The sequence below is a fragment of the Varanus komodoensis genome, unplaced genomic scaffold (genome assembly GCF_004798865.1).
Source record: "Varanus komodoensis strain SLA01 unplaced genomic scaffold, ASM479886v1 scaffold14_1, whole genome shotgun sequence".
NCBI lineage: Eukaryota > Metazoa > Chordata > Lepidosauria > Squamata > Varanidae > Varanus > Varanus komodoensis.
The window spans coordinates 13,098,922-13,124,166 of NW_025335438.1; the positions used below are offsets into that span (position 1 = coordinate 13,098,922).

General features: G+C 41.3%; 2 protein-coding genes across 9 annotated transcripts in view; one reads left to right on the forward strand and one right to left on the reverse strand.

Annotated features, from left to right (window-relative positions):
* PDE7A (phosphodiesterase 7A) overlaps positions 1-1,083 on the forward strand; it is a 76,470-nt gene extending 75,387 nt beyond the window's left edge. The window contains exon 13 of the transcript XR_006414052.1: positions 1,073-1,083. The gene's annotated coding sequence lies outside the window, so the exon portion shown is untranslated. The remainder of the gene's footprint in view (positions 1-1,072) is intronic.
* Positions 1,084-1,799: 716 nt separating this feature from the next.
* On the reverse strand, positions 1,800-19,790 carry MTFR1 (mitochondrial fission regulator 1). Of its 8 annotated transcripts, none has more exons than XM_044423827.1 (10): positions 19,661-19,789; positions 15,446-15,625; positions 13,792-13,890; positions 11,696-11,858; positions 9,861-9,909; positions 7,987-8,099; positions 6,739-6,977; positions 4,929-5,160; positions 4,269-4,419; positions 1,800-3,467 (listed from the first exon to the last, which is right to left on the reverse strand). In XM_044423827.1, exons 4-10 carry the CDS (start codon positions 11,707-11,709, stop codon positions 3,408-3,410), a joined length of 858 nt encoding a protein of 285 aa, XP_044279762.1. In that variant the 5' UTR covers positions 11,710-11,858; positions 13,792-13,890; positions 15,446-15,625; positions 19,661-19,789; the 3' UTR covers positions 1,800-3,407. The 8 variants fall into 8 exon arrangements, with proteins under 8 accessions (XP_044279762.1, XP_044279761.1, XP_044279759.1 ...); XM_044423826.1 differs by having other exon boundaries at positions 7,987-8,111; positions 19,661-19,788; XM_044423824.1 differs by lacking the exons at positions 9,861-9,909; positions 11,696-11,858 and having other exon boundaries at positions 19,661-19,788.
* Between the last annotated feature and the right edge of the window lie 5,455 nt (positions 19,791-25,245).

Genomic DNA, 25,245 nt, shown 5'->3' on the forward strand with positions numbered 1-25,245 from the left:
CGACGCTCCAATAGGCTTTTTGTAAAGTATTCTGAGCGGGACCAGGGATCACCTGTTTCGTCTCAGAGGCTGTCGAAATGGATTGTTCAAACCATTTCATTGGCGTACCAACTTTCAAAGATGGACTTACCTGTTGTTCCAAGGGGCCATTCTACTAGAGCGGTGAAGGCTTCCTCTGTGTTCGCTGCGGGTGTCCCAATCCAGGATGTCTGTAAAGCAGCAACTTGGGCTATGCCTTGTACTTTCGCAAAGCACTATAGCCTTGATGTGCGTGCCAAAAGAGACTGTTCCTTTGGGAGGGCTGTTCTTTCTGCCATTCTACAATAGCGACACCACCCACCACCATTTCTGGTAAAGCTTGCTAGTCACCCATATGTGTGATGCACAGAGGCCACGATGAAGAAAAGCAGGTTGCTTACCTGTAACTGATGTTCTTCGAGTGGCCATCTGTGCATTCACACAACCCACCCGCCGGCCCCGCTCAGTGTCAGTGAGTGGTTTCGTCATTGGTACTGTATAATACTGCTTCGGTACCTCATATTTTTATGGCATCAGTACCAGAAGGGGATATGGCGGTACCTGATAGGTTGTTATACCATCTTTCTCCATGAGGTGGCGAACGTTCAGTCTCCAAAGACTGGAGAAAATGGCGGACACTCCGCTCTATATATATGCTACCAAGGGGGAAGGGAACGGAGTTTTCCCACCAAAAACCATTAGCATTCAATCTTTCCAGCCTAGGCACTGCGCAGGTGCAGCACCCATGTGTGTGAATGCATAGATGGCCACTCGAAGATCAGTTACAGGTAAGCAACCTGTTTTTTTGAATTCCATTCAAGGGAATCAGCCCACCAAGCTTCAGTTATGCCTATCAGGTCATATTTGCCCACGTGTACTAAGAATTAAAGTTCATGTTGTTTGTGTCCCATACTTTCGGCAGTGGTGTAAAGCTATCTAAGGCCACTTGAAGTATTCCCTGGCTGCTTTTCCATTTTTTGTGAGACTAGTGTTAGGCCCAGCTAGAGTTCTTTTCACTGTTGCAGTATCCTTTGTCAATTGAAGTTGCACCCAGATGTATGTCTCCCCTGTAGAATTCAGTTTAAAGTCCTGATAAACTTCATATTGTGGCCAAGTACATCCTTTCTTTGTAAGGTGCAATCCATCGCTTTCTACTCACTCTCTCCTCCTTAGCCTCAGTGCCTTTCAACAGTTTTATACTGCATTGTATCCAGATAATATACAAGAAATACTGTAAACACTTGAAAGCTCTATTCAAAATTATACCTGGCCATCAGTCATTTATAAGAATGGAAAGTATTAACATTTGTTGTTTACTGGGAAACAAGATTGCAGGGATTTTCCCAATACTGATTAAAAATAGTACAGGGAGCTTAATCTGTTAATTTATGGATGGCTAGCCTTATTGGTCTGCTGCAGCCAAAAAAAAAAAAAATCTTGTGGCAGCTAATAGCAAGTCAGGCAACTCCAGTGAAGTACATTTCCCATAAGCTCCATTGATAATGCTGTCTGGGAATGATGGGAAATGTAGTCCCAAACACTTGGAGGGCACCCCATTGCCTTTCCCTACCTTGAAAACTAACAGATGGAAGAATACAGCTCAGTGCAACATTCACACACAGAAGTCCCTCTGAGTTAAGGATTGTCACTTTAAACATTGGATATTTCAGATACTAATTCCAGAGTAATTGCAGCAGCCACCTCCAACACTAAACCAGGAAATGACCCTATGGGAATGACCTAAGTGCACACCTGCTAATTTTGAAAGAAAGAGTCGATAATCAGTTCTTATTTCAATTTTGTATTGGTGGTGTAGGATTAAATACTAATGACTTTGGAAGAGGACTTCAAACATCTTGGAGAATTTTTGGTCAGATTAAAAAAAGACCATCAACTAAGTTTATTATAACACCTTAAAATGAAAAATGAATACAGCACATAAAGCATAAATTAAATTTGTAACATTAGCAACCTATTTTACCAGATTACTATGAGTCATTCAAGTAACAGTTTCCTAAAACAAGCTCTCACAAAACGCTAAAAAGTTCCAACTGAGAGGCCTTAGGTTAGGTTACATTTAGAAAGTACTTCTGAAAATGAGCATTGTTCAGCTCTGCATTAAACTGCTGTAAATACTAGTAAGCAGGTTGAAACCAGTAGTAGTTAAGCTACTGGTACAGACACTAGAGATGGCAAGCACCTAGTACAAATTAGAGAAAAAGTCAATTGGGTGCTGCTATCTTGATTTTTCAGGTCTGGTATCAAACCTGCAAAGCTAAACATATACTTTACTGGTAGCTTATGTCACCTGATGTAGTTTCCAAAATTTGTTAATTACAATATGCAGTATTCCAGATCTTCTGTTAAGTACTATTCTTCTGCAAGACAATCAATAATACAAAACATAGTTTTGTACAAAAATAGAGTTTGAACTTTGGTTAGTGTGTTGCCTATAAATATGCCACTGTAGCATGTGTGTTGAAGACAGAACAGGGATCCTTTACTGAAAGTTTGTTATACAAGGCATATGACGTTCTGAAGTCTCTTTTGCTGAGTAATAAGGTTTTGAAGCTTGTCTCCTTCATAGCATATGATCAGAGGCTGGGGAGCTTCAGTGAAGTCTGTGAGCAATACTGAATGTTCTGCTAATTATGCATAGCTCTGCTGACTTGAATGTAACTGCATAGCTCCAATCTGGCCACAGAGATTTGGGAGAGGGAATTTACACTTTCTTCCTCCCATTTTTGCCTGAAATTCCATCCCTGCCTGGGGGTAGAAGTTAAAAAAAGAGGCCATGGGGATTCCTTCCCCCACTTCTGTGGGGAGGATTGGGCCAAAAATGGGAGGGGGAACCTTAAATCTCTCCCTCCTGCACTGCCATGGTCACACCCCAAATTGTGGCTCATGGTGCCTATCAGAATTGGGGCTGCAAACATTTACACTAAAGTTAGCAAAATGTTTAGGTTGGCCCTGTAAACTTCAATTAAAGATGCTGAGAATATAGTACAAACATAGGAATTGTTCAGAATGAGACGGCCAAGAAGCTAAAATGAAATATATAAAATATTATTGCAGTTATTACACCTGAGCTACAGTGAGTTAATTACTGTAACTTTTTACAAACAAGTTTTTTTAAGGCTGTTGTAGACTATCTGTAGAGATAAATTACTGTTGTTAATAATTCCATACCGTTATGGATGTTTCTGTAAAAAATTGCTTTACCAAAGTTTTTTTCTTGGAATTATCACTAGTGGAAGTTAGAGACACAATTGAATTCAGACCCCTTGATCCAAAACAAAACAAAAACAAACGAAAACAAATAAAAACAAAAACAGACTTAGTTCTCAAAACGGTACTTGAAAGAGTCCTTCGTAGAGTCCTTTTTCTGCTTAAGTGTTTTCAATTAGAGTCTTCATTTTTCCTGTAGTCTTCAGCATGTGTGGCCCAAACTGTGAAATGAGAATAAGTACAAGTATTTGCAAATTGGAAATAATGTTATAAACTAACCCTGTACACTCTAGCAGTGCATGAACTCAGAACTGACACCCAAGGCTAGATTAATGTGCTCTACATGAAGCTGCCTTTAAAGATGATTCAGGAAATGCAACTGGTACAAAATGTCCTCTCCTACTGGTAGGTGCTACTGTATCTGGTCATGTGTTGCCAGTATTGTATCAGCCACAGTTGGAGGACAGCGCACACAGATCGGGTGCTTCGGAGGCAATGGCGTGACACTGCTGCATGAGCCAGGCATCTCAGCGAGTGACCAGGCACTGTGTGAGCAGGACAACCTGGCCGACAGGTGAGTAGGGGGTGGCTGGGTATCACGAGCATGCACTGGGAAGATAGATAGCACATCCAACAGCAGCGACAGGGGGCAGCTGTGTGTGCTGTTGCTGCTCTCATGTGGCTGCGGGGCCACTGTGCTACTCCAAGGAGTAAACAGAGGCACTGTAGAGCAGGAGGGGGAAACAGTGGTGACTGGCTGAAAACATACCCAAGGGAGTATGTGGGCCAACGGGGAGAGATGGGCAATGCAGGCAGGAGTGGTGTGTGCTGGGATTGCTTCCCAGCTGTGGGGGCTGATGGGATGCATGCCATCATTTGGAGGAAAGGCCAATGTGCAGAGACTACTCATGAGTAGTTACCTCAGAAATGTGTGAGCACAGGACATAAGGCAAGCAAGGTAACTGTGCAGTAATCATTCCTGTTACATGTGAACAGCCCTAGTATTTAGGCAAAGCACTTACCAGCCTTGTTTCAGATGCTGAGCTCTGTTTTTCAGTTTCACTTGGGCCATCATTCCGATATCGATAGGCAAATTTTTTCTTAAGAGCTTCAGCTATCAAGGCTGCAGGATCTATTGGGTCAGCTGTTTTTCTTCTTGTGCTTTCATCTGGTCTTCAAAGGAATAAAGAAAGCTTTAAGTCATGAAAACTTTGAATGGCTGCAAATAGATGGATTCCCTCCATACTGTTTTCATCTCCTGTTCTGTTCCTAACCTGAGGTCTTGTAAGTGTGCTGCAGCTCTGCTTCAGGACCCTTATATGGTATAGCACCAAGTCACTGGAAATATGAAATAAATGTAATCACAGTACTTCTCATCTTAGAGAGCAATTATCTTTCATTGTAATACTGCCACAGTATTCCTCCTGGCTTAAAGGGATGTGAAGGGCTATTGCAAGAGAAGCAAGTTATTCCACCTAGTTTAATAGACTGTGTCACAGTGCAAGTGACTGATGGCATCTGAGCAGAGCCAATTCACCATGATCAAGCAGGGAAGTATCTGTGTTACTCTCCATGCTAAGCAAGAACTGAGTTACAGTAAAGAGTTTTAACTCCCTTCACCCCCTAACTCCACCCCATGCCACCATCCTGGGCAGAAGAGAGAGCAATGCACATGCATTCACCTTTTCACTGACCGCAGCTTGACACTGTTCATATCTTTGAGGATATCTAGCATATTTGGCATTTCAGGCTTCTTTGGATCATCTATCAAAGTCTGTCCAGATTTTATTCTTTTTCCTTTACGTTCTTTAATTAGGTCAATGGCAGAGGCACTCTGCTGGAGTGGAAGTGGAGGTGGTGGTGGTGGTGGTGGCGGCGGTGGGATAGAAGCTGATGTAGCAGAACTTATTCCAGCTGTAACACAATTGTACACTTAAACATATCACAACCTTTATTCAGTAAAGAGCAATCACCATTTTAAAAGTGAACCGCAGTACAGCAAAGTGACTATCAATTTAGGACAGTATCTTGCAAACAGTCAGTTCTTGCACACCAGGCAATATCCAATACTGTCACTATGCTCCTGCTCTTTCTGTTGTGTTGGTAGAATCCACTAGTTATGCAACAAGAATTCATTGTTCTGACAGCAATCCTGGTAATGAATGGAAATGCATCAAACTCATTTCAGCTTGTTGCAGGACCTGCTAGCTTGCTGTTACATTAGCATTAGATCCCACTTGCACACAGGCAACACTGAATACTGCCCAGGCAGCACTGGATGCAGTCCTATGCCTCTGTTATTCATGCCTTCCACTCCAATACATAAAAGCAACAGAAGATATTCCTTCTAACATTTAATATCTCCGATCTGGATGAATATGCCGACATCCCTTGTCCTACTGCAAATATGTATATTGCCACCATGCTAGTCGACATTATGCATCCTATTCCCTAGTTAAGTACCCAAGGATTCATGGCAATGCAGGCACAGCCAGTAAGCCTACCCTTTGGAAGTTAGTGCTTAGGTCATGACAATGATCTGCAGATAGCATGCATATCCTTCTCAAGTTTATAGCATCGTTTTTAAGAGAAGAAAACTTTGGAAGAGTAATTGGATATCAAAAGGCCTTTAAATTCCATTCTCTAGTTAATGCCTATTGACACTGAACAAACAGGGCAATTTCTGTTCAGTGTATTTTATATTAAAACTACTACAGCCAGAAGTGAAAGAATGTTGTAAAAACATCAACACTGAAATGTTAACGGGGATATCAGAACTGCAGAGTCTTCAGTAATAGAAAGATTATAAACTTTGATAAATGTGACATACCCAAACTCTTTAAAAGTGCTTTACAACTGACAACAGAATGTACAGAGTTTGGCAGTGGTCACAGAAGGCTGCCAGAAAATGTGTTAAGCTCTAAAACCCTTGCTAGCTGGGAAACAAGTTTTTCCCTTCCTGCTGTCCTTCCAATACCCTCCACTGTCATGTGGAGAATACATTATTTTCTGAGTATGTTATTAAAAAGGGACTAAGGAAAGTGAATGCAAAACAAGTGGTTAATGCAATTCGTGTACACCTTCCTCATGACAGGCTGTCAGTTCACATTCAGCAGTTACTAATGCAAGTTAGGTAAGGGATAATTTGACATCATAAATGCATTAACTATAAAACTTTTATAAAATTGTTTTCAGATGTCAGAACAGTGAGAGGGTATATTTTCTTTCAAGAATTGCCATTCCGCATCTGTTGACTCAAATCAACTGAAGTCAGATAACACAGCAGTTGAATCTAGCACTTTTGCAATGTTTGAGAAATCATTAATAATCCACTATCTGTGCAAGAACAACCTGCCACTCATTTTCTGCAGGTCACCATGTACAATACTAACATTACTTGTACCCTACAGTAGTCCTTGTAACAAGGACCATCTAAAAAGAAGAGACATACAATTAACTTGAGTATTAAAGTAAAAATGGACAACTTAATACCTGCTGTCAAATTTTGCTGTTCCTGCAAGCTTACAATCTTAGCGATTTGTGCTCTTAAACTGGCAAGCTCATTTTCTAATGCATTGATTTTCTTCAGAGCTTCATCATTTGAAGCCACTGCAGTCTTGCAGTCTTCCTTTCCTTGTGACTGTTCTGGCAAGAGTCCTTGAATATTTGCGTTTTTTCCTGAGCAGCCTTCACCTCTAGAGAATTGTTGGGATTTTGGCCAAAACCCAGATCTATAATCAAGAAACAAAGTATTGCTTACTAGCATAAACCCCATTATTAAACAAGCTGAGACAAAGCAATATTATGGTTGATTCTGCAAACTGTTAGGTAAAGAGACCTTTACAACTGTTAAATAGCACCTTTAAAAGAGCATAAAAGCTAAACTGAGTGGTTTTAGATTCAGGATTATGCCAATAAAGTTTGAAGACGCTTTTGTGAACTTCATTAAAATTGTATTTTGTTCCTCATGCTGTGATGAATGTGCTTTTGTTGTCCTTTGGCATTGCTAGGCTTTACAGCTGAACTAAATGCTATTTATCTTAAGAAGATATTCAGAAAGATATTTAAATACCACTTCTTGACAAGCCTTTCATGAACTGAAACTGCTACTTCATTCCAAGCTTAGAGAAATATTAAATATAGCTCTGAAGCTCTTTTCTAGTTGTAAGTTCTGCTGGTGAGCTCCCACCTGGAGGGCTGGAGTACTAAAACCACCCTGATGAGACAACCTGTCCACCCAAGAACCTTCTAGGCCTGACAGAATGGCTTCATGGTCTCATCATGGAAAGCCTTGGTGTAAGTGCCTCCTTGCTTGAATTTATGTAAGAGCACTGGAAATAGCACTACCTGATTTGAGATGAAGACCCAGTCTTCCAGGTGAGAGAAGTGCCAGAGGGCAAGGTGACCTGAGAATCTACCCTGGCCTGGGTGTGCTGGTTCTGTAAGACTGTTTCCCCACCACCCCCAAGGAGTAAAGATCACTGTCAGAGGGATACAATCTGGACCCAGAATGGAAGGTGTCATCCCTGCTACCTCGGTGAAGCTTACCACACCAGATATACAAGTACTGCAAGCATCTACCTTTGAACTGTTCATTCCCTATTCTTTCAGTAGGCACTTTATTCGCTCAACAGCAATACTTGCCAGTTAGTTGAATATGTGATTAGTTTAAGACACTGCTTCCTCCCATGACTCATCTTGATTTAAATAAATACAGTGGAAAAACCTTGAGAAACATACCTGAGCCGTGTACACACCTCACCTTCTGCTTCTTCTTCAGCAATCCATCCAACATCTGCAAGGGAAACTACTCCATCTTCTCCCAATTGGTTAGAATGACTGCCTGCTGCAGACTGAGAAGTAAGCTAGAATGAGTGGACAATATTAGAAATTAGAGAAGCTGCTTGGGTCTTCTGTAGGGTTTTTTTTTTTTTTTTTTGCCTAAACAGGCAGAGGATTGCCCCTTGTGAGAATTAAACTAGTCCCAAGAGATGAAAGGCACAAAACTTACTTAGAACTATGTGGCCAACAGATACAGTGATGGACTACAGAGTGAGGGTGTGTGCGTGTGTGTACAGATTCCAGTGTCAACGGTGTTCATTTCTAATTTGCTTACCTAGTTAAGAAAGCACCAAGACAGAAACATGAAGCACTGATGCTACTGCCTGGAAATTCAGAAGCATTTCTGCACCATTCCAGCTCTAAATATAATTACTTTTCTAGCTTGGATTCAAATCGGATTTTATGTTAAAAATTAAACCGAGGTTTGTCATTATTTTCTACATGGGTATATAGATCATTCAAGAGTGATGTTACTGTGCTCATCTCCTGGACATGGCTGGATTATTCTGACATAACCTCCATGAAAAGACTGATATCAAGTTTGGTACAGATTTTAACCATTTGCTTAAAGCTAAATTCACACATGATGCCAAATACAACCCTGTATTTTGTCATGCCCTGTATCAAGGTAAGCAGCTAAACATGGCAGATTTGTTACACCACAGTAGTGAGACTATGGTTCACAATCTCTGCAGCAAACACCCAAATTATCGCCTAACATCATTAGCAGTTCTCTCCCCCCCTTTTTTCCACTCCAGCAGAATCAGATGAAACTTTAGCAGCACAATCCTTTTACTAAAGCTTAACAGGTTACAAAACTGTGTTAATCAAATTGTTCTCTTTGAGATGTGAGAGAAACATCAGGCCATGTACAGGGTTGAATCCAAACCAAACCCAAAACTTTTGCTCCTTCCTTTCTCTTCTGAAAAGATTCTGACTCCACCTTCAGGGCCCCTCCTGTTGCTTCATGGCTAGTTGGAATACTGAATACTTCTTAATCTGCTCTATTCATTTGTCATCTCCTTACCAGATAGAGAGACTCCCTTCCAATCTGCTTCCCTGCCAGTTCTGAAGTGTCTCCTTCCTTTTACAAGGGAGGCTGGTTCTCATGTTCTGCCTGAGAATCTTCACTAGGTGACCTTGATGCTGCCAAGACATCTGCCTACCTCTGCCACTCCACTGTCTCAGGACTTGACAAATCTACGTGAACAGACTATAATATGCAAGAACTGGGCTCCTTCTCTACATCTAATCACTCTCCACACTTTGACTTGCCCAACTATACCAGTGTTCAAACCTGGCACACCCCCTTATCGTAGAATCCAAAAGGGGAAGGGAGGGGGGCTCCAACCCACTTTGTGATGCTCACCTATGGAATTTTCTCTCCTCTAGGCCTTGCGCTGCACTGCACTGCACAGCCCCCATGTGTGAATGCACAGATGACCAATTGAAGAACTGTCGAAGAACGACAGTTACAGGTAAGCAACCTACTTTTCAAACCTCAAATTATATTATGCTTGTAATCTTATGCCCACCTGTCTTGGAGTAAGCTTTATTGTGTGTAAATGTGCATAGGACTGCACTAATACTTTTCCTTCCTATGGTGGCAGAACAAAAAATTGATAGTAAATAAACATTTCTTCCCACTGTGTAAGTTCAAGGAGAACATTAGGCCATGGAAGTTAATTTGCTATTTCACAGAAGCAGGCCTAATTATAAGCATGCACAAACAGCTCAATAAAGTTTTTTAAAAAAGGAGAAAACTGACTTACAGCAGGTTCAAGTAAACAAGTGGCAGATCCTGTGACAGAATAGCTAAGGCTAGTAAGAAAAAAGAAAAGGAAAAGAGAATGCTATAGAAAAGTTTCAGTGCAACAACAATCAAGAAGAAAGCATGAAAACAGCCATGAAGTTGTGGTGATGGTTGCTTTTTCTAAAATAGTAGAAGTTGATTTTACATTAAATTAAGCCAATGAATGGTTCAATTTAGGGAAGTGATAGAGAACCTTTTAGGATTATTTTAGATTGGCAAGTAAGTGGTATCTTGGTATCTTAAGAACACGCTTGCATATTCTCTCCTCCAGCCAGTTCCCAATTTATTTGAAAGGAATTTCATCCTCCACAAGACCACGTTTTGGTTTTGGGCTTGGCTCTGAAGGGAATCATTGGCCTTCCTTTTCCCTCATGCCAAAGGGAGGGTTGTTTGAGACACTGTGCTCTGCAGTGGACTCAGGGTAGTGTCTGGTGCCAGTCGTGCTGTTCCAAAGGGTTGCAGCACATAGAAAACCATCCTCACCACTCCTCTAAGAGCAGGGGGAAAGTAGGTCCCCCATTTCTCTGAGTTTTCAAGCAAGAGTTCCTAAGCTCAGTGCAAAGTAACAACTTTTATCAAAATGATGATTGGCCCTGTCACTGGGCTTCCTAACTTTCCAGAAGAATGAACGCCTGACTTTGTGGAAATACACCATTAAGACAGCAGCTACAAAAATCATGATGGGAACATTTCTTCCTGTTTCTCCAAGGAATCCTGTGCAGCCAGCCCTTCTCCACATTCAAACAGCTAGACCTCACTGACAGTTCACTTAAGCAGGGTTGTAAGCAGCATGTACTACCAGGTAAACATGAACTAGGGTGGATCAACAAGGAAGAACTTTTTTATGCTAGAAAACATCTAGAACTCCATGATTAATGATTCATACAAGATGCTTCCAAGCAACTCAGTTTGTTCATTATAATTAAACTAAAAGTTATGACTTTATTTTTAAATGCATTTTCCCTCAAAGACAATTGCTACAACCCACAGCATTTCAGTAAAATTAAGTGCTATTGTCATACAAGTACAATAGAAACCCAGAGCTCATGACTAGGATAATCTTCCCAGAAATATTTCTTCCCTCCTACTTTCAAATCTGAAGAATGGATTTTATTGTAAATCACATTAATTAATGTAGTCACTTCAGAACTGCCTGCTTAGCATTAAAGGAGGCAGTTGCATTTAAAATCCATGTGACTGCTTTGAGAAATGGAAGAACAAATACATGCAGAACCAGACCTTTGGCTACTCAGTGGCACCCACAATTGTAAATACTGTATTAGTTTGAAGTTTACCACACTCATAAGGGGACTTTCTTTAAAAAATTAAAATTTCACTCTTTTAAGTATTATTTCCCCCCTTGTAGAAAATCTATTGGAACAGAATCAAATGCATTTGCTTGACCCCCAAGGTTCTATAAATCTCTTTTCTGCTATCTTTCAACATTGTGCTGACATGCTTCCCCACCTTTTAACACTGGTCTGTTTCATCTCAGATTTTCCCTTAGAATAACTACTTTTATTTGCAATACATATATTCTTCTTCCTCTCTCATGCTCTACTTAAATGTGTTTGTGTAACTAGGAAATGTAACTATATAATTTTCCAGGTCAACACTTAGAAAAAAAGAATATGAAAGTATGATTTATTTATAACATTTTATACCACCCAATAGCCTGAAGGCTCTTCTTTCCAGTTACTCTTAGATTTTATCAGGCATTTCAGCTTTTAGATGACTGAGTTTACAATCTTTCATTCACTGAAAGTAAGTCACATTGAAATCATGGGGACTTACTTTTGAGTAGGCATGTACAGGACTATGCTGAAACTGAATTAAATGCAGCTAGAGTTCTTTCCTCTGAGAATATAGCGAGTCTTTGGGCACTGACTATGCCATATATTCAGACAGTTTTTACAAAATCTCATAGTGACACAATATTCAAAACACTCCTGAACTCCTATTTTCAAAAATAACAGAAATGGGCATTCAGTCAAGGACATGCAACAAGCCATGAAGAAAAAGAAAACATTTTTATGTTCTGGCAAGACATTTTCAATTTATAGTGACTCCATGAATAAAAGGCCTCCAAAATGTTCTATCCTTGACAGCACTGCTAAGCTCTTCTAAGTTCAAGGCTTCCATTATGGAAGGAAGGAATCCATCTCATACTTGGTCTTCCTTTTCTTCTTTTGCTTTTGATTTTCCCTAGCATGATTGTCTTCTCTGGTGAGTCATGCCTTCTCATGATGTAATTGCTCTTTATCAAGGGTTGCATCTAGTTGGTCCTAAATAGAATAGACCAACTGAAATCAATGTGACTAAAGTTAGTCAAGACTAACTTAGGTTTCAGTCATCTCAGTGAGGCTGTTCAGTTACCTTTCTCACCTTGTGTTCTAGGTTCACACATTCTTGAGGTAACTACCCATGAGGAGTCTCTGTCTTCCCTCCAAACAGTGGCATGCACCCCATCAGGCCTCATGGCTGAGGACCAATGCCAGTGTACACTACTCCTGCCTGCATCCCCTGCCTCTCCCCCATTTTTTTCTCCTGCTCCACGGACTCCCTGTCTATTCATTAAAGTAGCACAGGCAGCCCCATGGTTGCTGCTTCTTGTCCTCCTTCCCAGCATGTACTCCCTGATGTCCAGCCTGTCCTGCTACCTCCACCTGGCTCATCACCTACGTTGCATGCAGCCTGACTAACTGCCCATCTCATATGTCACCCCTACCCCTCATCTGTTCAACATGATGCAGGTCATGTGAATGCACATGTCTGTGTGATCTCCCTGAGACATGTGTGAGAGGAGCAATGCCAGCCTTACAAGTGAGTGAAGGCACAAGGGTGGCAGAGAGGTGCACAAGGTGAGTAATCAGCCAGGCAGCAGGCCTGGTTGTAGTGGGCTGGCCAGGTATATAGGGGCACACACGTTGGGAGGGAAGACAGGGGGCATGGGGGAGAGCCAATCAGTGACCTGTCAGCCTGCAACTCAGCCATTGCTAGGTGAAGAGGGTACTGGAAAATGGTGGCTGGAGCAGCCATGGTGACCACTCTTGCCACCAAGCTCATTGGATGAAATGGGGAAACTACTGAAAGGCATAGTAACTGGCTTCACACATAACAAGAAGCAATACTGAAATGAAACCTTAGAACAAATTGTTGATTTTCCATGGTAATTCACAATAACCAAATGTGCCACATTTCAGCATGCTTCTGGTATTCACTGGTATTTATATATGCAATGAGAAGCTGCTATACATGAAAACACAGTGGTGTCCAGAGTAGTACAAACTTAATTGCAAGCTAATTGTAACCCTTTTGGTGCTCCATAATAGCTATGGATGCCTTATTGTTCTAACTTCTCTCATGTGACCCCTGGGAGGATCTAGGTGGAACATGACAAAACTGGATCTTAGATCGCCTGAACTGACTCACCTCTGTTCATACTAGTTGCCTGGGCACTTGGTTGAGGGGGTGCTATTACATTCATGTCCTTCTTTTAGGTTTCTAACAAGATGCTGGTTGGTTACTGGGAGAATGTATACTTTTGCCTACTTCAGGAATTACAGATAATTGCCTTATTTCTGCAGGAGGGTGTTCTTTCCAAGTTCATATGCACTTAGGGTACAGTCCTATGCATATTTAAACAGAAAAAAGTCCTACAACTCCCAGTTCTCCCCAGTGGCCATGGTGCCTGGAGTGCTGAGAAGTACAGATTTTCTTTCCTGCCTAAATATGCATATGTCACCCAAGTTTACTCCTAGAAAAAAACTAATGCTGCTGGCCATTTGAGCTATTTGGCACAGCCATCAAATACTTTGATGGAGAAGTATATCCCACATCTAGTAGTCCTAGTAGCTCCCTCAGTTTAAAACAAAGATTCAAATTCTTACCTGAAACTGAACCCTTGGGCACTGTATCAGAGAGAGATTGGTACCAATTTTCCTTACAATACTTCTGTTTGGACCATAAGGTTTACTCGACCAAAGCAACTGAAAAGAAAAAATGCAGAAGTCTGACACTGTGTGCCCAATATTATGAAAACCACATGTGTTAGGTAGAACTACATCAAGACTTCAATGTGACGCAAACTGTTTCCCATGGTAAGTAACCCCCAGTAAACAAACTGAAGTTTGCTTCTAAGTAAACATTCATCAAATTGCACAATAAACCTGTGCAAATTTAATAAAGGCAGTGTGGGTTACACTGGAATTCACATATAGACAGACGACTAGAGATTTAATGCCTATGCAACCACAATGACACACAGAGCCAACACTAAAATGACACCTCCCCTCAATCACAGCAATTCTCTCAATTAGTTGGGCTAGGCCAGGGGTCGGCAACCTTTAACACTCAAAGAGCCATTTGGACCCGTTTCCCCCACAAAAGAAAACACCAGGAGCAGCAAAATCCTTTTGACATCTAAAATGAAGATAACACTGCATATATCGTTTTTTACCTTAATGCTATGTATATCTTCATTATGATTTAGCTGCAGCTCTAGTTCAGTCACTAAAAACTGTTATTTTTAATCTTACATTATAAACTAGTAGGACTCCTTTCATGTATTTTGAATAGGAGAACAGCTAAGAGTCAAAGTCAGTGCTAAAGGGCTGCATGCATTAAACAGCAAAACCCCATAAGTTTGTCAGCAGTAAAAGCAAATGAATCTACCCACGTACCATTAAATTTTTGGTTTTCTTCAGAAACTGCTTTTCTTTGATTTATCCATGGTTGGCCTAGTGGGGGGGGGGGGAGCTCAGTAAATCAGCCCAGGTCTGCCAATCTGCGGCTGTGCCAGAGATATAGGTGTGTTTAGTGACCGATTAGCAGATAAACAGTCAAGTGCTGTGAATTGTGACAGGTCCCAAGCGCAGCTTTTAACATTCAGATGAAGGAGATTACACTGGGACAAAGAGAATCTTTTCAGCAGCATTTCGTGTAACATGAAAGCCTGCAGGAAGTTTGTTTAGCAGAGGAATGTAGCGATTTACTTAACTGATTTAGCTTCAAGCAAATCAGCAGCTGTGCTGGCCGGCGTTTTGAGCGACGGAGCCGCAGCAGAGGGGTTCAAGAGCCATGTGTGGCTCAGGAGCTGCGGGTTGCCAACCCCAGAGCTAGGCAATGCCTGTGAGTCTGGGAGCCAATTCTGGCTCTCCCTGTCCCCAAGGAGCTGCATGCCCAAGCTATCCCACCAAATTTGCTGCCAAAATTAAGTGGTGGGGTGGCTGCAGAAAACCAACACTTTTCCATTAAAACGAAGTATGCAGGGGCTTCCAGGAACACAATTTTCCTTTAAAACAATGCTAGTAATCCCCACACACTTTGTTTTAAAGGAAACATGAGGGAAGTTTGCAGCATCGTGGCAGAGTCAAAATGGTGGTGGTGGGGATTCATGTGGCCTGTATTTTGTCCACTCTGATTGAAGGAATGTTAGTTAAGCCTATATTCCATATATTCTAATGGAACCTAAGTACTTAACAGTGTGCTTTTTAGGTCACTGGGAGTTAGGAATGCTTGACTTTCATGAATGATTATACTTACTGATTCCATAGTTGACCCAGCTTGTTCAAACATCACTCTAGACAGGTGTTTATTCCAGTAGAGTATCTAGTACAAGGTAGAGTATTGTAACCTAATGACCTTGGTTTGCTGGGGGCCAAATGTTCCATAGCCATCCTGGAGGATTAAACAGTTGTAAACATTGAGTGTTTGTATACAGCCCTGAAAAGAGGAAAAATTGTCTTAGAAAACAGCAACAATAGATGTGACTCAAGAATTTCCCTAACAGAAACACAATTAGTACTTGTAAATTGCAAAACCTCCTTTATTTCATTAAAAGCTGCCAAGCAGTTTTCTCATAAATGATCCTCAATGTAGGAAAGCAAGTGCTTGTAGGGAAAAAATGGGAATATACCGCATATGGAACATAAATCTATTAGATATGGAATATGTTATCCCTCTGTTACAAGCAATACCAACCAGGTGATTGAAGCAATGTTCAACTGTAAAAGAACTGTGACAATTAAAAACATTAGCTGATTAGGAGCTGTTTTTAATGAGCATTAGATTTTAGCATTTTCATCTTTAAAACAGCCTGAAATCCTTATTTCTTTGACATCCAGGAACTTTAGATATGTCTATAAATAAGTAATGTGGAAAAGGAGAATACACTTCAAGTTGTGGTATTTGAAAAAGAACCTCCTTCTGTAGTAAACATGTATGTCACTAGGAAATAAAATACCTACTCTTCTCAACTTACTCTCTGTCATGAGCTAGAAGCATTTGCTCACGTGAACACAGGTATTTTGGAAACCAGACAAATTACTTGGCTGCATAATGTAAACAATGAACTGAACAGGAAAAGAAAACGGATATTTTAGGGGAATGGAAAACAACTGTAAGATCTCCCGCAAGAACACTTGTACTTAATACAACTCTCATTATAAGTTTGTTTCAGTCAACAGTCTATAACTCCAAGGTAATAAGATCTTCATGGGGAAACTTGGCACAGGCAATCTTAGTCACAATGCCTTTGGGCTTTACCATTTATGGCATGTTTTAGATGTGGGTGCAACTATTTAGTTGTCAGTTTTTCAGCTGGAAGAAGCAGTTCCAATATTGTTAGTGACAGGTACTATTTCTTTGGACTCATTTGAACTCCAAAGTGTTTTGCTATGTGGATAGTTTCAAGAAAGAAAGATATGCTTACATATAAACATGCAGATACCTTCTAGGTGGATTGCTTCTCCCCGAACTGGGCCAGTTTGATTTTTTGTTAGTTCCTGTGCTTTATATTATTAACTACTGCAGCAACTTTTTACTGCTATAGTTGCAGCTCATTCATGGAATAAATAAAGATGACACATGTAGTCAACGGCAGCAAATAGAAGTTTTTAAGGCTTGCATGATTTTAAATCTGGGAAAATCTTAGCTATTTTCTTCCTGATTCATAATTATCTCCTTTTGCCACATTTCCTACCACCCTTATTTCTGTGTGGCTCTGGGTGATTATATACACAAGTATTCTTACTCTTAGTCAGAGGTTGCAGGACACTGGAAAAGTATGTGATGCTACTATTTTTCTCAGCAACGTGATCTAGTCAAGGTTTCTTTAAACTGTTTGTCTGGGCTTTAAAGAATTATGGTAGCACAGACAGAATGTGGTGGGTTGAATAAAGACCAAGAAAATTGCCTGCAGTGGTAGAATTCATACTTTGCAAGGTGAAGGTCGCAGGTTCAATTCTTAGCAATTACAGTTAGAAGGTTCAAGCATTAGGTTTTGGAGAATTCTCTCTCCTGAGAATCTGGAGCCGGTCCAGTCAAAGCAGACAACATCCTTGGCTGGTATATTTTATTTTATCCATCCTAAATCTCTAGATGGATAAGTGTTACATATCAAAGACATAGTTACATCAGTTTGTAGCAGCAAAATAGTAATTTATCACTCATAAACTGTTTTAGGTAAGAGGAGTGTATGAAAGCTTATACTGCAATAAATGCGATAATTTTTAGGATATCAAAACATCTTTCTTTTTTATGGTTGGGTGACCATGTTGAGGTAAGACAATTATTTTAGAATGAATTAGGCCAATAAATGAAAAGTAACAGTAGTAAAACTAAAACTGTAATGTCATACCAAAGGTGAAATGGAAAATTCTGTGCCTATGCCTCAAAATGCAAATGCCTAATTTGATAATAGGAAACAAGAACCTTAATCTTTCTATGTATACAGAGATGTATTAGTGCAACTTTTGGTTTTATGTATCCACAGCTCTTCCTATGTCCTTTATTCTCCCTGCCACATGTCCTAATTAATTTGCAAATCCACAAGCAGCTCTTACTTGTATGTTTTAGCTTTACATCATGCTTCACAAATAAGAAATAGCAGTCTAAGTATTTGTAGCAATATTAAAGTACTAAAATGCAATGTAATTTATTAAAATATTATTGTCCATTCCACTATATCTTAGGGTATATAAGCAATCCCAGCTTACTTTCCACTTGTCTATCGGATCCCAATTACAGCTGCATCTAGCAAATAACTAGTTAAGGGCAAGAACTGGCTATTCTAAATCATCCGTTTTGCACATGTGCATTATATTCAATTGCAATACTATTATATGAAGCATTTGGACATGTTTTTCTACCAATTCTCTTGAACTGCAATCTATTTTGGCAAGCTTTATTTTCAGCTAGATGGTTAGAAGGATAGTACTCTTTTGGTAGGCATAATGCTCACAGTTTTAAATTTTGTAAATGCTTATGATAATGAAACAAATTGAAAGTTTTTAACTATACTGGAGATAGGCAAACTGCAATCAAAACCTAACATATAAGTGTAATAATATACAAGGACTGCTCAAGCGTACCATAACAAAGAGTTGAGACAACACAAAAAATATTAGAAAAAGTTTCAGCATTGTTTTCACAAGGGTACATAGGAAGCTGCCTATTTCTCATGTAACCCATTGGTTTACACAGAGCAACTCTGAATCTCAGGCAGAGATCTAATATCACCTGATAAGATTCCTTTAATTGTGGGTATCAGGTACTCAACTTGGGACTTTCTAAATGTAAAACATGACCTCTATCACAGTTCATGGTCCCTTCCCAAAAGTTTTGTCTGAACTCTTCTAAAAATTGTAGACCACATGATCTTGCTCAACAGAACTATACATTTCTTTCCCTGTATCCTTAGAAATATTCTTCAAAATGTCAGTATTAGGTCACAGAACAGTAATTTACATTTTTTGAAACACTTCAACAGATATGACTCCAATCATATATACTTTAACAGTACCACTAGTAGCATACTTGCTTTTAAAAAGTATTACTGTAAACTTAACTGAAAAAAACCATTTTCTAAGCCTCTTCTTTTATTCCTCGCCAATCTATGAAAAGGGCCATCTGAAATTCCTGATCTTTCCATTTCAAGCTTTAAAACAAGGTCTAGGTTAACGAAATATATTTTTAATTATTTTAAAGTGGAGTCAGAAAATGTGTCCATTTAAATTCCAAATTTCAATACTCATGAAGGATTCAGGCCATATATCGTGCCCCTGCCAGATTTGCTTTTGGGTCCCAGCTTCGGAAGGCTAGCAGGCAAAAGTTCAAAGCACTAGGCCACAGTAGGCGGAGTAGCACACCCAGAAAGTAGTCAGCTAGGAAACGAACTTCTCAAGGTTACCATTGACCCCATCAGAGGTTAACCTAAAGGTCGTCGCTCGTCCAGAGGAAATTCAGATGACGGAACGTTTTGACCCTTCACCTGACAGCGATAAAGAGCCGTGCATAATTAGTAACCTGAGGTTCGCTCGCGTGTATGCCTCTCTGGAAGTCAGGCCTTTCTGCCTTATCCCTGAAAACGCGCTGTCGGATTGAGATTACTCAATACTGAAAGGAAAAACACTGCTCACGCACAGAGGCACCCTCCGCCCCCATTACTGTTTGTGACCTGTATCGGATCAGGGCCTCTTATAAGAAGACTTTAAACGGCAGCAAGGTTATCAAAGAACAAGGGGGCTGTAGCAGACGTCTCTCTTACTCCCCCTCGCCCCACGAACTGCCGGGAAGCAGGCGGCAGTGGCGCCGCACGGGCGCCTCAAGCGCCCTGAGCACGCGCTCTCGAGCCCAGTCGGTCATAAATGGCGATCCAATGTCCCTTTCCCCCCAGCGCCCAAGGACAGGATTTAGTCGTTAAGCCCCAACCAGGTCCTGGGCGACGAAATCAGAGAAACCGTCTGTACAGAAACTCACCAGCTTCTCGCCTTGCCGGCGGCTCTCTAGTCCCGACTGTAGCCGCCAAGTCCTGCCAGCTCTTCGTTCCACCTCGCTCAAAGCCGTTCTTGGACTAACCAATCACCCAGCTGTGCCGGCTACGGCTCTAGCCAATCACCGTCTGTCATAGGGGTGGAGGGAGAGGGCGAGTCTGGCCGCTTAGCCCATCCGGGTAACAGCCGGAAGTTAGCGAACCATAGAGACGGGGAAAGGCGGCGTTCTTAATTGTACAACTCAATGGTCCCGTGAATACAAACCTCCCACATCCTCTCTATGGCTTTCAGCTGGAAGTAGATCATGCTTGTAACAAAAGACAGGCGAGATTCTTCCACTGCATCTACTCGGGAACGCCACCTGCTGATACGGCTCCCTCGATACAATGGCTCAATGGTAACTTTTTGAGAGCCAAGTTGAATAATACTGAGAAGAGCACAAGGCTACAGGAAATTTGACAGGAAAAAAAGTCCACGGTTCCCAGTATTCCCGCAGGCTGCATCGAGGGAATTCTGGGAACTGAAGGACTCGGCTCTCCCCCCCTGCATCAAAATTGCACCCTCAATATATTTGTCCTCTTCCTTTCCTACTGGGTCTTGGGCATCTATTGTATCATTTTGCAAGTTGCTATTAGGAGAAATGCTATTCAAAAAACAAGTGTATCTATAGTTTGTTCTCAGATAACATCATATTCTAAGAATATAGTTGTTCACAACACCTGATAAACCACTTAATAGTGAGTAAAAACATTTATGGCATCTAGCATGACCTTGGCATTGTAGCAGATAATTCGATGAAAACAACTCAGTGTGAAACTGACTTCTCAGATGAATGTGAAAATTCCATCTTAGGAATCATTAGGAAAGGAATCAAAAACAAAATTACTGGTACCACAATGTGTTTATACAGATCATGGATTTATACAAATGCCTTTACAGAAATTTTGGTTGCTGCATCTCAAAATTGTAGAGCTGAAAATGATACAAAAGGAGGAAGCAAAGTGATCAACTGGCTAGGGCAACTTCTCTTTGTGGGAACAATACAATGTTGTGGCTATACAGCTTAGAAAAAGGGTCATAAGATTATGCCAGATATGAAGAAAGTGGATAGTTTTTCTTTCTCTTCTGTAACTGGGATTATTCAGTAAAAATAAATGGTAGTTGATAAGAATTACATTCATGCAGAACATACTCAAATGTGCCCACTTCAGTATGGAGGATTTTTATGGAATTCTGTGGAAGACTGAGAGAGTAGCTTGCTCATGCAACAGTTTGTGTGCAAGTGCAAGATATTATTTGATTGTTGTTAAATATAATTCTGTGTGTATATGAAGATGAAAATTCCACTGAATTCACAAAGGATTTATTCAGTTTAATGTGCACAAGACTGCACAAGTCTTACAGGATAAGCCAATGCATGTTTATTCAGAAATAAGACCCAGTGAGTTCTGTGCAGCTAACTCTCAAGTTATCGTGCACCAGATTGCAGATGCAGCCACTAAATATAATCAACTACACAAAATGGTATGAGTAAATATGTGGAGGGCTGCACCATTAGTGCATTGCAGTTCAAAGATTATGATCTCTTCAGGAATGCAGGTTACATTAAAAACTGCATTTAACATTGGAAACTGGAATTATGACTGGCAGAGCCCCCACTTCTTTATAAAGCTGCAAAATAATTACCTGCACAAAACACTGTTCATACTACTAAATTTTTGTTATAAAAAGACAGCACATTCCTATGCAGTGTACTCCAAAGCAGTCCTGTGTTCAGTGGGGCTTATTCTCTAATTTTACAAACATACCAGGAACACCCAAAATAGATAGGGTTCCGATATAACAATTCTAAGTTGCAGAGACTGAATCAATTCAAATCTTAACAAGAATATGTCAACTAATATAGAAAACAAAATAATGTTTCACAGACTGGAAATGTTCGATATGCATTTCAATACCCAAGAAAGGAGATGCCAAAGACTGCAGCAGCTTTAGGACCACTGCACTAATTTCACATGCAACAAAGTGATGCTCAAGGGCTGGCAACAAAGAATTTTACCCCATGCAGTGAGAGAAATGTCTGGCATTCAGCTGGATTTTGAAAAGAAAGAAGTACTCAAAACCTTATTGAAATTGGCTACTGTAGTGCACCAAAGAATTTCAAAAGGCGATCAATCTATGCTTTGTACAGCTATGCATCATGGTCCTGATGTATAACCTGTATCATGGACAAAAAGCTACTGTTAGGATAGAATATGGAGAAAAGAAATAGTTCCCTATATACCAGAGGTAATCAAACTGAGACTTAAAGCTGCATGAAGCTCTTTAAGTTTATTTTGTGGCTTTCCACCTGGGGTGCCCATGGGCACCCACTTGCCATTCACTGCTGCCACCCGTGCGCACCCACTTGCAGCTCTCAACAACTGACATTTACTGTATGTGTCTCTTCTGTTGAGGAAGTCTGGCCACTCCTATGCTAAGAGTGTATTTTATCTCCCTTTCTGTTCAATCTGTACATAGAACATATCATAATGAAAGCTGGCTTAGGATCAAAGGAAGAAGGAGTGAAAATTGGTGTAAGATACATCAGTAATTTAAGATATACAGAAAACAGCAAAGAATTGAAATATCTTTTTATGAAAGTGAAATAAGAAAGTGCAAAAGCAGGGCTGCAGCTAAATATTACGAAAACAAAAATCATAACTAGAAAATACTTACAGAACATTGTTATCACCAAATAAGAAATTAATATAGTGAAAAATTTTACATACTTGGCTCAACCATCAATTGGTTGACTGAAGCCGAGAAATTAGAAGACTGAAATGTGGAAGCAATATAAGAACCAGAAAAATCCATGCCATGCAGGGATGTTTCACTGAAGACCCAGGCCAAGATCATCCACACTATTGCATTTCTACTGTGTATGGGTGTGAAAGCTGGACAATGAACAAAGTTGATCTGTGTGAAACTTCATGCTGGAGGAGAAATTTGTGAATACTTTGAACAAACAAAACAATGAACAAGTGGGTCCTAGATCAAATCAAGCCAGAACTTTCCCTGGAAGCAAAAATGACAAAACTGAGGCTGTTACACTTTGGGCACATCATAAGACAAGACTAACTATGGAAGACCATCATACTAGGGAATATTGAAGGCAGAAGACAAACTGGCAGATCAACTATGAAATGGATTGACTCATCTAAAGAGCCTTGAGCTTACAGCTCAGCAGACCTGTCAAGAGCAGGGCATTTTGGAGAGCATTAATTCATAGGGTTGCCACAAGTTAGAACTTGATAGTACATGATTTTCGTCCATCGTTTTCGATGAGGACCTTGACATCTAATGGGTTGTGAGTTGTCCACGGTGTGTCTGCAGGTGGCTGATAAGACCGATACGGGCACGGAGTGTTCTGCCACATGTCAGGCAGACATGTGTGGGCACCACTGTTGCAACATTTGCAACTCTGGCTTTACGGAGTGCTCGCTTCTCTTGTGCTATGGTTGTCCTTCTGGATTCAGAAGTTTGGCAGCCTTGGTGGATCAGCATGCGCCATGTCGATTGGTCTTGTGCCAGTGTCTCCTAGGAGGTGGTGTCGATAACCAGGGACTTGAAAGAGGCTTTCAGCGTGTCTTTGTATTGCTTCTTTTGTCCCCCGTGCGATCGCTTTCCTTGAGACAGCTCACCATAGAAGAGCTGTTTGGGAATGCAGTGGTCTGGCATCCTTGCAACATGGCCTGCCCAGCATGTCTAGGCTTTCATCAGCAGGGTGTGAACTGATGGCAGGCCTGCTCTGGAGAGGACCTCTGTGTCTGGCACCTGGTCCTGCCACCGGATCCTCAAAAGTCTGCAGAGGCAAGTCGTGTGGAAGTGGTTCAATTGCCTAGCGTGTCTCCTGTATACTGTCCAAGTCTCACTGGCATACATCAGAGTAGTTAGCACTACTGCTCGGTAGACTTTAAGCTTTGTAACAAGGCTTATTCCACGGCGGTCCCACACTTTGGTCTGCAGTCTGCCAAATGCAGAGCTTGCCTTGGCGATTCTGAAGTTGACCTCGATGTCAATTGTCACTGTGCGGGAAAGGGTGCTGCCAAGGTATGTAAACTGGTCCACTGCTTGCAGCTTTTGTCCCTTCACTGTGATGGTGGGCTCTTGGTATTGGGCTTTCGGAGCTGGCTGATGCATCACTTTGGTTTTCTCTGTGTTGATGAGGAGGCCAAAGTTGTTGCATGCTACTGCAAATTTGTCCATGCTGGCTTGCATTTCCTGCTCTAATCCAGCATTCAGTGCACAGTCATCAGCAAAAAGGAGGTCTCGTAGCACAAGTCTCCTTTATCTTGGTGACAGCCTGGAGTCTTCACAGGTTGAACAGTTTCCCATCGGTCCTGTATTTCAGGCTGACTCCCAAGGAGTTGTTCTGAAAGGCATCTGTCAGTATGACCAAAAATATTATGCTGAACAGGGTCGGTGTCAGCACGCACCCTTGCTTGATGCCATTTGTGACGGGAAAGGCCTCTGAAGCTTCTCCGTCGTCCAAAACATGAGCTGTCATGCTGTTGTGGAACTGACGTACCATCAGGATGATGTTCACACCCTTGGAAAGATGGCAAGTATTGGGACAAGATGATTCTTAACCGCAAATCCAACTCCAGATTCACGACGTTCGTCACTGCTACGTCCACACCAGAAGAATGTGCCTCCTGTTTCTGTGAGATGACCTTCGTTGGCTAGGCGAGTTTCACACAGGGCCACTATATTGATGTTAAATCTTGCGAGCTGTCTGGTGACCAGGGCTGTTCTTCTTTCTGGTCGATATGCTGAGGGGTTGTCTTGAAGTGTGCATACATTCCATGTGCCAGTAGTCAGTGGTGTTACCTTGCATTTTCATTTTGTTTGCAGTTTTGTTGTTCAACCGCATAAGATGGGATCCCCTCCAGCTGCGGTAAGCTGGCCAGGGTTCTGTGAAGAAACAATGTTTAGGGCATCTTTTCTAGCCCCTTCCTCTTGTTACAGAGGTGAGCAGTGTGGTCCTAAAGAGGGCTGCTCAATCACCCAGGTAGATGCCGAATCCAGCTGTTGCTTCGGTCAGCAAGAAGATGACCATTAGACCTGAGCCGCCTGTGTGCAGGTCCATGGCTACAGCTCCCAGTGTATCCACACCTGCTGCTTCGTCGCTCGCCCATCACCACAGGACTTTAAGGTTGAACTGAGGATGTCAAGACTTGTGCGTGGATTGAAGTGAGGGAGAGGTGTGCATAGTCAGCCTCACTCTCTCTTCCCAGAATCCATCTTGCTCCAGTGGCAGGACAAGAGTCGAGACGGTTGGAGATGGGCTGGGCGCAGTGGTTGACCAGGGATTCGTGTCTTGCCATGCTCTTAGCGTACCACAACGCTTGCAGAAACCACCTTCATGACCGTTGGTCCTATTCTAGTAGGTCTCATCTGCTCAGTCTGCCGGAGTCTGTCTTCACATGCTCGGGACAGACAAATCCCTATCTCACCAAAGGTCTCACCAAAGGCCATTCAACAACTGGGAGTAAATACCATTTAATTCAATGGGGCTTACTTTTATGA

Bases quoted from the DNA above. Each gene is read 5' to 3' on its own strand.
- MTFR1 (XM_044423825.1), bottom strand. From the start codon at position 15,478: ATGTTTGAACAAGCTGGGTCAACTATGGAATCA. The intron at 5,161-6,738 runs GTATTAAGTTGT...ATTGTGTTACAG, and splicing joins ACAGCAAAATTTGACAGCAG to CTGGAATAAGTTCTGCTACA. The intron at 3,468-4,268 runs GTAAGTGCTTTG...CTCATTTCACAG, and splicing joins CAGCATCTGAAACAAGGCTG to TTTGGGCCACACATGCTGAA.